Source organism: Rhinoraja longicauda, chromosome 26, assembly GCF_053455715.1.
Source record: "Rhinoraja longicauda isolate Sanriku21f chromosome 26, sRhiLon1.1, whole genome shotgun sequence".
NCBI lineage: Eukaryota > Metazoa > Chordata > Chondrichthyes > Rajiformes > Arhynchobatidae > Rhinoraja > Rhinoraja longicauda.
Genome location: NC_135978.1, coordinates 19263095 through 19277140, shown reverse-complemented (window position 1 = coordinate 19277140; position 14046 = coordinate 19263095). Strand labels below are relative to the sequence as shown.

The 14046-nt window shown below is 45.5% G+C and overlaps 2 protein-coding genes across 2 annotated transcripts in view; one reads left to right on the top strand and one right to left on the bottom strand.

Annotated features, from left to right (window-relative positions):
* Positions 1–3529: 3529 nt before the first annotated feature.
* On the top strand, positions 3530–9121 carry cyb5d2 (cytochrome b5 domain containing 2). Its single transcript, XM_078422698.1, has 4 exons — positions 3530–3822; positions 4732–4872; positions 6789–6975; positions 7843–9121. The coding sequence occupies exons 1-4, from the start codon at positions 3558–3560 to the stop codon at positions 8051–8053; spliced, it is 804 nt and encodes a 267-aa protein (XP_078278824.1). The 5' UTR covers positions 3530–3557; the 3' UTR covers positions 8054–9121.
* ankfy1 (ankyrin repeat and FYVE domain containing 1) overlaps positions 8277–14046 on the bottom strand; it is a 64243-nt gene continuing 58473 nt past the window's right edge. Inside the window, exon 25 of the mRNA XM_078422697.1 lies at positions 8277–12078. Coding sequence (XP_078278823.1) covers positions 11946–12078 — 133 coding nt within the window. The 3' untranslated portion in view covers positions 8277–11945. The remainder of the gene's footprint in view (positions 12079–14046) is intronic.

The following is a 14046-nucleotide window of genomic DNA, read 5'->3' as shown; positions in this document are numbered from 1 at the left end:
AATGAGTGACATTTCAGGTCGAGACCCTTCTTCAGATGCTGCCTGTGCCGCTGAGTTACTCCAGCATTTCGTGTCTATCTTTGCTTAGTCCTTACCCTCTAGTCCTTACCTTCCACCCCATCGGCCGTCGCATAATACAACACATAGTCTTCCAAACTTTCCGCCACCTCCAACTACTAGCCACATTTTCCCATCTTCACCCCTTTCCGCCTTCCACAGAGACCGTTCCCTCCGCAACTCCCTGGTTAACTCATCCCTTCCCACCCAAACCACCCCCTCCCCAGGTACCTTTCCCTGCAACCGCAGAAGATGCAACACCTGTCCCTTGACCTCCTCCCTCGACTCTGTCCAGGGACCCTGACAGTCCTTTAAGGTTAGGCAGAGGTTCACTTGCACCTCCTCCAAACTCATCCACTGTATCCATTGTTCAAGATGTGGACTCTTATACATCGGCGAGACCAAACGTAGACTGGGTGATCGTTTCATTGAACACCTTCGCTCAGCCCGCCTGAACCTACCTGATCTCCCAGTTACTAAACACTTTAATTCTCCTTCCCATTCCCACACAGACCTTTCTGTCCTAGGTCTCCTTAATTGTCAGAGTGAGGCTAAATGCAAATTGGAGGAGCAAAATCTCATATTTTGCTTGGGCAGCTTACAGCCAGTGGTATGAATATTGATTTCTCTCACTTCAGGTAGCCCCGGCATTCCCTCTCTCTCTATCCCTCCCCCACCCAAGTCGCACTAGCTTCTCATTTTCACCCAATAAACAGCTTACAATGGCCTGTTTCCTTTATCATTGTTTCGTTTTTGCATATCTTTCATTCATTGTTCTTTATCTCTCGTTTCCCTTAACCCTAACCAGTCTGAAGAAGGGACTCGACCCGAAACGTCACCCATTCCTTCTCTCCAGAGATGCTGCCTGTCCCGCTGAGTTATTCCAGCTTTTTGTGTCTTAACTTGTTTTTGTACTTGTTGTGTGGTGTTGTTTCCATTGTGCCTGGATTGTATTGGTGCTGCTTTCCACATTTGCAAAGTACTTAAAAATGTCATTATCATTGGTGCCAAATCCCACCCTGCTGTCAATTTCACAAGGTCCATTTATCTAATTTTTCACCTTTTTTGACATTTCTATCTCCATTTCCAAAGAGGTACAATACAATACAATACAATACAATACAATATATCTTTATTGTCATTGTACCCAGGGGTACAACGAGATTGGGAATGCGCCTCCCATACGATGCAATAATTTAAGTAATTAACAGCAACCCAACGAAACGAAACAATTGTAACAGTTTTTTTTTAAGACAGGGTAAAGTGCAAGTTGATCTATGCGTTGTGGCCATCCGGCTCAGCAGGACCGGTTCATAGCAGCTATGGCCCTGGGGATGAAGCTGTTCCTGAGTCTGGAGGTGCGGGCGTAGAAGGCCTTGTATCGTCTGCCCGATGGAAGGAGTTCGAACAGACTGTTGCAGGGGTGTGAAGAGTCTTTGTGGATGCTGGTGGCTTTTCTGAGGCATCGTGTGTTGTAGATGCCCTCCAAGTCTGGTAGCTGTGTTCCGATGGCCCTCTGAGCTCTATGGACTACCCGCTGTAGAGCTTTTCTTTCTGCCTCCGTGCAGCTGAGGTACCACACAGGGATGCCATGCGTTAGGATGCTCTCTATGGTGCAGCGGTAGAAGGTCGTCAGCAGCTGTTGGGGTAGACCAGACTTTTTCAGTGTTCTTAAGTAGAACAGTCTTTGTTGTGCCTTCTTGACCAGCGCAGCAGTGTTATTGGACCATGTTAGGTCCTCCGAAATGTGAGTGCCCAGAAACTTGAAGCTGGACACTCTCTCCACACTGTCCCCGTTGATAGAGATCGGGGCATATTCCCCGTTATGTGACCTACGGAAGTTGATGATCAGCTCCTTGGTCTTGGTGGTATTTAGGGACAGGTTGTTATCCGAGCACCAGTCCGCCAGGTTCTGCACCTCCGCTCTATAGTTTGTTTCATCCCCGTTGGTGATAAGCCTGATCACCGTTGTGTCGTCTGCAAACTTGACGATGGTGTTGGTGTCGAATGCAGGAACACAGTCGTGTGTGAAGAGGGAGTAGAGCATGGGGCTCAGAACACAGCCCTGTGGTGTGCCGGTACTCAGGGTGATAGTGGAGGACAGGTGCGGGCCCATTCTCACTGCCTGCGGTCGTTCCAGCAGGAAGTCCAGGATCCAGTCACATAATGACGAGCTGAGGCCTAGCTGGTGGAGTTTGGTGATGAGCTTGGTGGGGATGACCGTGTTGAAGGCGGAGCTATAGTCTATGAATAGCATCCTCACGTACGTGCCCTGTCTCTCTAGGTGAATCAGGACAGTGTGAAGAGCCAGAGAGATGGCGTCCTCTGTGGATCTATTTGCCCTGTATGCAAATTGATGTGGGTCCAGTGAGTCAGGGATGCTGGATTTGATGTGTGAGAGGTCCAGCCTCTCAAAGCACTTCATGACTATCGGCGTTAGGGCAACCGGGCGGTAGTCGTTCAGGTTGGAGATCTTTGCTTTTTTCGGCACCGGAACTATGATAGTTTGTGGAGAAGCTTTCTCATATTTAGCTGTCCTCAGAAGCCTCTCCACCTTGCATCTGCTGCACGATGATATGCACGCCGTTGTTCTATGAACCCAGGGTGGTAATTTTACAGGGTTAGGGAGCGTGAGCGGACTGTCACTTTAACGGAGGGGTCACTTTAAGAAGAGCTGTCTTTCAGAACTAACACTTCAATGGAAGGTCAAGTTACTGAACTTGCACAGTCGGAGGGAACTCGTGTTGTTCCTTCAGGAGAGAAGCGGAGTCACTCTCCTGTCAGTCTGCATCCATGACACTGTGCACTTTGACTTGCGTGCAGGTTACTGAGGCTGTGCTGTAACTGCCGGGTCCGGCCGGCGGGAGAGGCAGGGACCCGGGTTGGGAGGAGGCGGGGACCCGGGTTGGGGGGAGGCGGGGGCCCGGGTTGGGGGGAGGAGGGGGCCCGGGTTGGGCGGAGGAGGGGGCCCGGGTTGGGGGGAGGAGGGGGCCCGGGTTGGGGGGAGGAGGGGGCCCGGGTTGGGGGGAGGAGGGGGCCCGGGTTGGGGGGAGGAGGGGCCCGGGTTGGGAGGAGATGGGGCCCGGGTTGGGAGGCGGAGGGGCCCGGGTTGGGAGGAGGAGGGGCCCGGGTTGGGAGGAGGAGGAGGGGCCCGGGTTGGGAGGAGATGGGGCCCGGGTTGGGAGGAGGCGGGGCCCGGGTTGGGAGGAGGAGGAGGGGCCCGGGTTGGGAGGAGGAGGAGGAGGGGCCCGGGTTGGGAGGAGGAGGAGGGGCCCGGGTTGGGAGGAGGAGGAGGAGGGGCCCGGGTTGGGAGGAGGAGGGGCCCGGGTTGGGAGGAGGAGGGGCCCGGGTTGGGAGGAGGAGGGGCCCGGGTTGGGAGGAGGAGGGGCCCGGGTTGGGAGGAGGAGGGGCCCGGGTTGGGAGGAGGAGGGGCCCGGGTTGGGAGGAGGAGGGGCCCGGGTTGAGAGGCAGGTGGCCGGCCGGGCGGGCGGGCGGTGGAGATGCCGCGCTCCCTGGTGCTGGGCGCTGCGCTACTGCTGCTGTTGCTGCCGGTGTTGCCGTTGCTCTCCGGCGTGTGGCAGCTGCTGAGGTCGGGGCCGCAGGAGACTTCCCCGCACGGCCGCCCCTTCAGCAAGGTGGAGCTGAGCCGCTACAGCGGCGGGAATGGCAGCCCCGGGCTGTACCTGGCCGTGCTGGGCCAGGTGTTCGACGTGAGGAAAGGCAGCAAACACTACGGGCCGAGCGGCGCCTATCGCTTCTTCGCAGGTGCGGTGCGGGGGGGAAGGGCAGCGAGAGTGGCGGGGGTCGAGGGCAGGGGAGCGGGGAATCTAAACCACCACTGTGCCGGCGACCAGCCGCAGTGCCTTGACTTGGTTTGTTGGCCCTGTAGCTGCGCCTCAAACACCTGGCGCTGCTCAGTCAGGAAGAGCAATATTGCACTTCCCTATACAGCTGCTCAATAGGGAAGTGCCCGGGAGCTCCACGTCTTCCTGGACCTGCCCCGGACACCAGCAACACCTGTCTACGCCCCTTGCTGGCGCTAACGCCAGTAGCTGTGTTGACATGCTGCAGCTTCTGACTGCCTTTCCAAACTCCACTGTGTGTGGTTTTAAAGCCCCTCGTTTGTAAATAACAAAAGGCCAGTGTCTGCATCAGGCTTGGTCTCACTCCGCCCATCCCCGCCTTCAATCAGGTTTAGGTTTATTAATGTCACCTGTAAAACTTTGTTTTGCATGCTATCCAAACAGATCAGGACACCATGCATAAATACAATCGCAAAAAACTCAGGTACAATAGAAAGAACGAAGGGGGAGATATAGAGTGGAGTATATAATTCTCAGCATTGTCGCGCAACAGTTTCATTGATAAAGTCGAAAATCGTCAATGGGGTCGAGATGGAACGGAAAGTACCCTCGTTTATGGAAGGAAGGACGTTCAGAAGCCAGATAACAGATGGGAAGAAGCTGTTCCTTGATCAGGCGGTGTGCTTTTTCATGCCACTTGTACCTTCAGCCGAACAGGAGTAGGGGGCAGAAAGAAAGCGGTAGTGGGACAAGTTTTTCATTATTTTGGTTGCTCAATAGGCCAAATGGCTTGATTATCGCAATATTGCTGACTAATCTGTGCAAAAGGCCACCTGTGAAACTAAACTGGGGTTCTGTTGCTAATGAACAGGTCGAGATGCCAGTAGAGCTTTTGTGAGCGGTGATTTCACTGACAGTGGTCTTGTGGATGACGTATCAGGACTCTCCCCCACTGAAATGCTCTCTCTCCAAGACTGGCTCGCCTTCTATCAAAGAGAGTACATTTATAAAGGTAAGTCTATTGAGAGAAAGGTTGACAAAAAAAAATCTGAGTGAAATAGTTATGTTAGGAAGATGTGAAGTCTGCAAGCTCGACCTCGGAGCTGAAATCACCACTTGGCGTGACATCGCCTCCTCGTCACATCCAACACTGATCTATCAGACGTTCTGCAGTCTACCCACCAGAACACTGAGCATAGTTAGGGTCTGAACCAAACTTGATCATGGGCAAACTCCACCAGTGATCCATCTTGTCGTCTCCTAACTGAGAGCAATGGCCAGAGAAGCCTTTTGATTTTTAAGAGACGGGTGAATTCCATTGAATCATCTCTGTCTGGAGTTATTTTTGTTTTGAGCAGACATTAACGGAACAAGCTTATTTGTTACCAATTTTGCTTGGCGAGTTGGTGAAAAATGATCAATTTCCAGAAGCACCAATCCCACTTCTCCCTTTTGTAGTATTCCGAAGGAACCGTTTCCTCTGGGATGCTGCAGGTCACTTCTGTATCTCTCCCAACACCCATATCTGCACCTTCCCCTTGACTCCCCCCTTCCCTCTCTCCAAGGCCCAGGTGAAGCAGCCATAGAACTACCTCGGAGTTAATGTATTGCAATTGTTGCTCCTGATGCAGCCTGCTTCACATTGGAGAAACTAACCTCAGATTTGAGCATGACGTTGCAGAGGACCTGCGTTCAGTCTGCATCAATGATCTCGACCTTCCAGTTGCATCTCACTTTCTCCCCATCCCTCTCCCAATCTCTGTTCTTGCCCTACCACACTGTAACAACACAACGCAAGCTGAAGGTACACCACTCCCTCTTCTGACCACATTGCAACCTTCCAGCCTCAACATTGCGATGGATGGTGCCAGACTGGGCCCCACTAAATGAACTAGCCTCATGGTCCCTGTGCATATGATGTTACTGGCCATCTGTATCCTCATGTCCAGTAGCAAGGATGCAAGGACTTGTGCATCAACACATGGATGTGCAGTGAATGGATGGATCAGGATAATGTGCAGTCAGATAAGAGCTGCGTGTTCAGCACAGACACTGCCATTCCTATTTTCCAATCTCTGTGTTCCCTTGCCCGTTCATTCAAACATGATTGCATCTGACTGAAGATACGCTAAGAGAAATGTGTTCTCTGCTTGGTCAGTAATTAGTGAACACAGTCTTGCGTTAAGGATTTAACATTTGTGAACTGAGATGAGAACTCTTAATTTTACAGTTTGTGTGAATCTTTACAATTTGTTTCACACCAGAATGATTGTCAGTGTATTCAAGGCTACGATTGATAGATTTTGGGTACTGTGGGGATCAGTAAGAACACAAAGACAAGTTAAGTGTTATTTATTATCTTGGGCACATTCTGCCATCTCTGTTTATTCATTGTCCAGTGTGAGCACCTTGGGTGCTTCCAGCATTAATTATCCACTCCTAATTTGCTTTTGAACAAGGATGTACAGTATGGCAGGTATAAAGTCAACGCTATAGGTAGTTTCAGAAACACGCCCAGTGGTGAACTAGGTAGTTTTTAAAACAAAAATGTAGGTGTTGTCATTGTTACTCATTATGGTTGACCTTCAGGATCCAGATTATGAAATGTTCTTAAATTCCAGAGTTACTAGTAGAATTTGAACTGATCTCTGATTACCTGTCTGGCAACATAACCACCACTGTACTCGTATGTTAAAAATGTTTCTGGTTGGGTTGAAACAATTCAGTATACTTCCTCCTAAAGTATACTTACTCTACTGAACTTGACAATTTAGTATTAGAGAGCCATTTCTTTTTTTACCAGTTCGGTTTTCAGTTGCCAGCTGATCTGTTGTTCAGATTCCAGTTTTCCCATTAGTTTATTGGACCTTTTTACTGAGCATTTATCAAGCCACATAACAAAAAGAATTTCCTTTAACCTCCTCCAAGGCAGATTAGCTGGAACATATTATGACCATAATGGTGAACCAACCCACGCTCTCATCGATGCAGAGCAAGTCACAGAGCAAGGAAGGAAACTGAAGGCAGAGTCTGAATTGGAAAACAAACAGTTTCCTCCCTGCAATTCGGAATGGACTTCCACCAAAGGCGGCAGAGTTTGGTGCTCGACTTACAGGTCAGACATGTGTTCTTTCCACTAATCTATGGTCTGTTGGAAGTCTGTCCCATTTGTGTGTTGACTTTAATGATGATGAACCTATTGGTGGAGCTGGGTGGCTGCTGCCTTCAACTGCATGGAGATCAGGATTGAAAACTGCCTCGTCTTCCCCATGAATTTGCACATTATGAACAGGAGGCCATTTGGCCTATCTGATTCATCCAACCTTCGAACACATCAATCCCATTCCCCATGTAACCCATTTTCTCACTCACCCCTTGGGTCAAGTCCCTTTCACCCCTTTTCTACCTAACCTCCTCACTAACTTCACAGCAGCCATGTGACCCATATGAACATCATTGGGCGTGGAAACAAATTGGAGCATCAGAGGGGGAAACTACAAGATCACAGGGAGAAAATGTGTAAACTCCACGCTGGCAGCAGCCAAGATCAGGAACGAACTCGGGTCACAAGTTGAGGCAGCGGTGCCAACTGCTGCACCACTGTGCTGCTCTCAGTAAAGTTGGGCAACTTTATTGGATCATACCCTGTGCTCGGCCCTTATTGCATTGTTCACTCTGATAGGAGTGCCCATGACCAGAGTCACTTTGGAGATGGATCTGGCCTTCTCTTGCACATCATTGCAGGCAATCCACTTCTAGCTAACATGCATTCAAATTTTCCCCAAAGCATCCTGCAGTAACAAGGACACAGTTTTGCAACGCACACAGTTGCCCTTGCAGTGCAAGGCCAGTGGAAAAGGGGGGGAGGGGAGAGGTATGAACAAGCTGGCTCAGAGATAAGAGTGAGTGCTTGCTTATGAACAGGACAAGTGACACCTCCATGGAATCCTAAAACACTGAATAGTAATCTTTCTCTTTCCAGTGGAGGAGTAGAAAGGAATTGGGTTGGAGTCCCACGCAAATTGTATACGGCTGGATCAAAGAACCATCGCTGTGCCTGTGTGCGTACAGACGGACCAGTATTGAATCAACCTGTTTCGACTCACTCCAGAGGAGACCTGGACAACCCTGCCCTGCGAGAATATCCAGGATGCCACAGCCTTTCACACTCTTGCGCTGTTGGGGATGAATAGTATTCTTTTGTAGGCCAGCATAGAGGCATCAATGTTTAAACTTTTTTTTTGGGGGGGAGGGGGGGGAATCAGTCAAAGAGAATACTCCTTTATGGCTCTTGTTCTTGATGCTTGACTGATTCACTCTCAGATTCACGTCATTGTGGGTGAGGTGTAAATAAAATTATCAATGTAAAACCCTAAGAGGGCTGATTGTATAGATTTTTTTTCAAAATGTGCTTAATAGAAATGGCTCTACTTTTTTTTCAAGGGCAAGATGAAGCCAAATTGTGCAATTAACTTTGTACTGGTTAAAATTGACTGTTCACTCAGGTGACTACTTGTACTTTATCGTTTGACTTAACGTTCTGGGGACAATGGTGCACAAATGACAAATTACGTAGCTGCTCGTGCTTTTTCATTGCTTTATTTTTGTTGGATTTCTAGCTGCTGCTGTTGGTTTATTAATAAATTACTGCACAGAGTGCAGCTGAATGAAACTGCTGCTGTGCACATAGCACTGCATCTCTGCTCTTGAAAGCCTGCAAGTTGACCCTTTTATAAATTTACTCAAAGATGCTGGAGCCTGCAATTGTGAGCTACTTGCAGCTAGTCCCTATTCTAGTTGTAATCTTTTGATTCTCTCCCACCACCCTCAAGACAAGCATCGGTCTTCATAAGGTGTTTTATCTCTGAAACAGAGATAAAGGCACCTTCCTTTTCAACTCTTGGTATTATATACCATCACCTTGGACAGGTATGGTATATAATACCATGAGATGAAAAGGCAGAATTGAAGTATCCATTGCTTCTTCCTGGATATATACACCTGTTCCATCTCTGAACAATCAGGCTTAAGGTTCCTTGTACTCCATTCCCGTGAGAGGTTGTACTGACCACGACGCAACAGGCCCAGTCTAAAGTAATGCCATTATAACACGATATTCAGCACTGTGGGATGTTAAGTACTGATGTTTGCTGTTCAAACAAATAGGCACTGTAAATATGCAATTTTTATATTTTTCATAATGTAGGCAACCAGATGCAAATTAAATTTACTGTATGGTGTGTCTGTGTATATTTAAAAATACATCAAGGTCGTTGTGGCTTCCAAAGCACACTGACATGTATTAGTGTTCTGACATTTCACAGGAATACCACATCAAAGTAATACTGATCCATGGCTCAAGCCACATCTACACCTGATTCTGGTCTATGACCACCTTTCATCACTATGACCGAGAATTACAGAGTCAGGCTTCTGTTATCAAAGATGGTTATATTGATTTCTATATCCCCAAGCATCAGTGTTAGCAACATCCTGGATAATCAATGTTGCTGCACCGACTTATTCGCCTACACACAGTAAAAATAGGTAAACATACATTATTATAGGACAATTGTGCAACAGGTTTAAATGCAAGTGCAAAACAGATCTCTTCTAACACTGAAAAATGAAGTGGAGATAAAGTCCAAAATAAAAGTTTTAACCCATTGAGCACTAGCTACTCAAACAGATCTCTATAAATTCATTTGTTCTTTTGTAATATTCTGTGGATTTATTCATAAAGCACTGCTCATTATAGAATGTTTGGCTGAACGTGGAGCATTGATGTTTGACAAGATGCAGTCCTCAATGGATTGAGGTTACTCATTACTCAGCAGACTAAAAGAACAAAGGCACTGGAAGGAGTAGGGAGGAGATGGAATAAGATGTTGGTGCTTTTGCTTCAATTTGACCTCCACAAGCAATTGCTGACCTAATGGGTAGTTTGTTCCTACCAGGACAACAGACTGTGACTGTGGTTGCAGGAATTAACTGGAAATCTAGTTTAATGGGAAAACAATAACCAATGTTGGCTGATTATTGCTCAACCTATCCACATGCTGAACGATTGCCCTTTCAAGAACTGATACAGAAATCACAATGACAGTGCTTCTATTGATTGATCTTAATGAACAGCCATAATCAAACTGAACCATTAAATCCGTTCTTGAAATGTCGTAAGATTGAGGGATCGCTGATTTTTGCTACACCCATTACTTATTGTTTTCAGTGTCACAAGCCAACATCTGAAAGCACTGAGTATCTGGAAAAACGGTTACTAAAATCTAATACTCCTCCTTATACTAGAACGGATCTGTTGCACCTTGGCTCTGCAAGAATCAGCGAGCCTGGCTTTGTTTCTGACAAGCTTTAGCATGAATATAATTGGGCAAATTAGTGATAAAACATAGCTACCCTAGGGAACAAGACCATGAAAGAAAAACATAATCATGCCGAGTAAATAGTGTCTTGAATCTACCCCATCATTAAACTTTAAAGGGAAATTAATACTACCACATTAGTTCAAAGCAATTGCTGTTAGCCAAAAGCCTCCAATAGAGTTTAATTATATAAGCAGCTTCACAAGGCACACAACCTGCATTACAAATGCACCAACATCGTATTACACATGGAATGTTATTCAACAAGTTGCTGACTTCAACAAAGGAATGAATGTAAACCTTTCCAACGGTCTAGTTTACCCTTCATCCCGTCAATCAGCGCAGAGCAAGCAATATTACAGAGTATAACAGAATTATATATGGGATGTCAATGTAAGATATCACCTATTCAGGCTCAAAGCAACAGGGTTTATATTCCAATCGATTAAGTTATAATGCAATGAAACGGGAAATTTTGCCAAAACACATTAAAGCATATTTAGCACTGCGCAAACTGCATAAAATACATTTTGTTCTGAAATATTTTACACAATTTTTACTGCATGTCATGCAGCAAATCTTGACAAAAATGGAATAGTTTTCAAAATGTAACATTCTCTTGTTCAGGGATGCCCAAGTATCATTCACACATAACAAAAGTGGCTTCTTTGTGACTTATGACCAAAGCTTAGTGTGTGCGCCCAGCGCCAGATGGATTAATGACTCTCACGGCAGGGTTTCCAGCAAACTAATCTCCCCTATTCTAGTTGGAGCACATCCATTACCCAGTGAGGTGATCCTAGAACAAGCCGCATGCCAAGTTTGCACTGCTCCTTACAAGCGGACTCCAGCAAAGTGACGTACTGAACAAAAACTGAAATGAATGAAAAGGCAAAACATTCTGTTCGAATACTATAGACTACAGAATTAGCTTCCTAAAGATTAGTTTGTTACTATACTAAGCAGATATATTTTTTAAAAGATATGTTTTTCCAGTTTAAAAGAAACCATATTCTACCACAGAGTAGGCTATGCATTTAGTTCAAATATAGGCCATTTCCCTTTTTAAATGCACAGCCACTGTACTGGTACAATAAATTAGTGTTACCAATTTCCCCCCAGAGAGCCAATCAGCAAGTCAATTGTTGTTATGTATAGATTAAGAATGAACATTCTAAATTGAAGCAGTTGCCATACAGGGTCCATGTGGGAAGTGGAGAGTCGATACCCCAAAGAGCTTGTTGAGTTAGTCTACATTGTCACAAGTGTGACTTCCCAATGATATTGAAGATTATATTTTGAATGGATCTGGGGAAGGGGAAACAGCATTACCTATGATTAATGAGCAATGATTTAAAAAAATACAAAGTAGAACAGAACTGGAGTGTGTTCATTTGAAACACCCCCATGTCCTGAATATTTCTACCATACAACCCTGTAAGAATAGGCTCATACCAACCCCAGTCAGAAGCACCTGCACTCAACTCTGAGTGATTCATGTGGCTATGCACTTGCTCATTCATTAATGCCATCAAGTCCCTTATTACAATCAAACAGCATAATTTCAATCGGAGTAATAAAATGCAATCTTCAAGTGTTTAGACTTCTCTTTAAAGGTGCTAGTCCAATTCGACCTTCCAGCTGCTGGAAAAGGCATTGTGTAGTGCTGGTAAAACACAAAACAAGAGAGCAACTCTAACAAGTACTAAGAGACTCCACCCAGTGTCAGGACATCGAAGCATATGTCGCACACTCGCACAGGCTTGTTCAAATCAAACTTGATGATGGGAATTTCCTTCATTGAACACTTGTGGCACAGCAATCGTCCACAATGGCGGCTGTGAAGACAAAGAGTAATCAGATCAACAATGAGCAGCCCTGGAAACAACATAACCTTCCCCACACCATCTTTTCATCAGTTACACATCTTTATAGGTGTTATTAAACAGTACCATCTCCTTTGCTAGCGGCTTGTGACACAATAGACTGTTACAATTAAACCATTTTTTCTCTGGAGTGAAATGGAAGTAAAATAGTTTCAAAATATGGTCAAGACAGACGGGAGACAGACTACTATTTAATTAGCTGTTCAAACTTTGCATTAATATAATTCCATTTCCCAATCCCATGTCACTCCAAGCACTTATAATTAATGGCATCGTTAAAGAATCATTGTAATACTGGGAAACATTGCAGCTAGTTTGCACAAGGGCGCAAACATAGTGTGAGCAAACAGATAATGTCTTCTAATAATGTAAGCTGTGGATTGTTGTGGACTGTGCCCTGGAAGAACAACACTGTTCTTCAAATAACGGCAAAGGTCTTTTCCTTTTCCACTTACAAGCACTGTGTTTTTTTGGGGGATTGTTACACTATTAATCTAAAGAAAACAAGCGATCTGTCAGTTAAGCTAATCAGATATTTATGTAACCAGATTTGGGGTCAGGTACTGGTGCAGCTGTAACCAAGTGGCACTGAAAACAATGATTGTACCTGGGCAACCTTGGTCTCCATCCTATCAGACATTTCCTTTGCTTCTCCATTGCAATTTAAAACACACCTGTTTTCTCCTTCGAGTTCTTCATAGGTTTTGTGGACATGCTGTGTTAATTTACATAGTTGCTATCCGAGATACTGTTTGGTATTTTGTCATTCGTTTCAGATTTATAGCATCTGCCATTTTATTCTCCTCATCTAAAGTCTTTAATTTCAATATTTTGTTTCCCTACTTTGACCTATTTACTGTGGCTCTGTTAACATTAGATGCACTCTCCCTTAGTATCACACTGCACTTGCCATCATGTTTTTAATGAACTCCTCAAATTTCCTTTTGCCCAAATTCTTCCATATTTGGAGTACTGTGTGCAGTTCTAGTCACCCATTTACAGACTGGATGCCTTTAAACTGGAAAGGGTGCAAAAACGATTTATAAAGGATGTTACTGAGCCTGGAGGTTTGAACTATAAGGAGAGACTGGGTCTATTTTTCCCTGGAGTGCAGGAGGTACTAAAAATACTGGTATTGCTTTATTATTATCACATATATGGCGATAGTGAAAAACTGTTTGCATGCAATCCAGGCAAATCATACAGTATACGAGTACAACAGGTGGTCCACAAAGAGAAAGGAAACAAAGTGCAGAATATACCAAAAATAGTAGGGAATTAGAAAACAATGGGGTGAAGAATTTAACTCACAAGAATAAAAGTGTTCAAGGTAAGGTACTGGGACTAAAGATCAACAAATTGCCTGGAAAAAAGCACCATGAAATGTCATTGGCAAGTTGATCAAAGCGTTTTATATATAAAAAAACAAGAGGGTAATTCAGGATAAGGTCGGATCACTCACTGACAGAGGAGGAAATTTGTGCTTGGTTCAGAGGATGTAGGCAAGCTATTAAAAGAGTACCTGGTAATTGGATCCAGCAAGAAGGGCATGGAGAGTAGTGAGTGGTATACCAATACACTAAGGCAGTTTGAAATCAAGAGGTGATCATTTTAGGTTTCTTCCAAAGCATTAAGGTGGTTAAATCCCCAGGGCCTGGTGGGATCTATCCCAAGCTATTGAGGGGCACCAGAGGAGAGACTGCAAAGGCCCTGACAAAGATATTTGTATCCTCTCTAGTCACAGGCAAAGTTCCAGAGGACTGGAGAGGAGCAACAACAATGCTGTTGCTTTGTTTAAGTAGAAATAATCCAGGGAAATTATAGGCTAGTGAACTGTAGTACAACGGTGGGGAAGCTATTGGAGAGGATTCCTCGGGATAGGATTTAGTTGCATTTGGAAGAGAATGCAATAATTAGGGA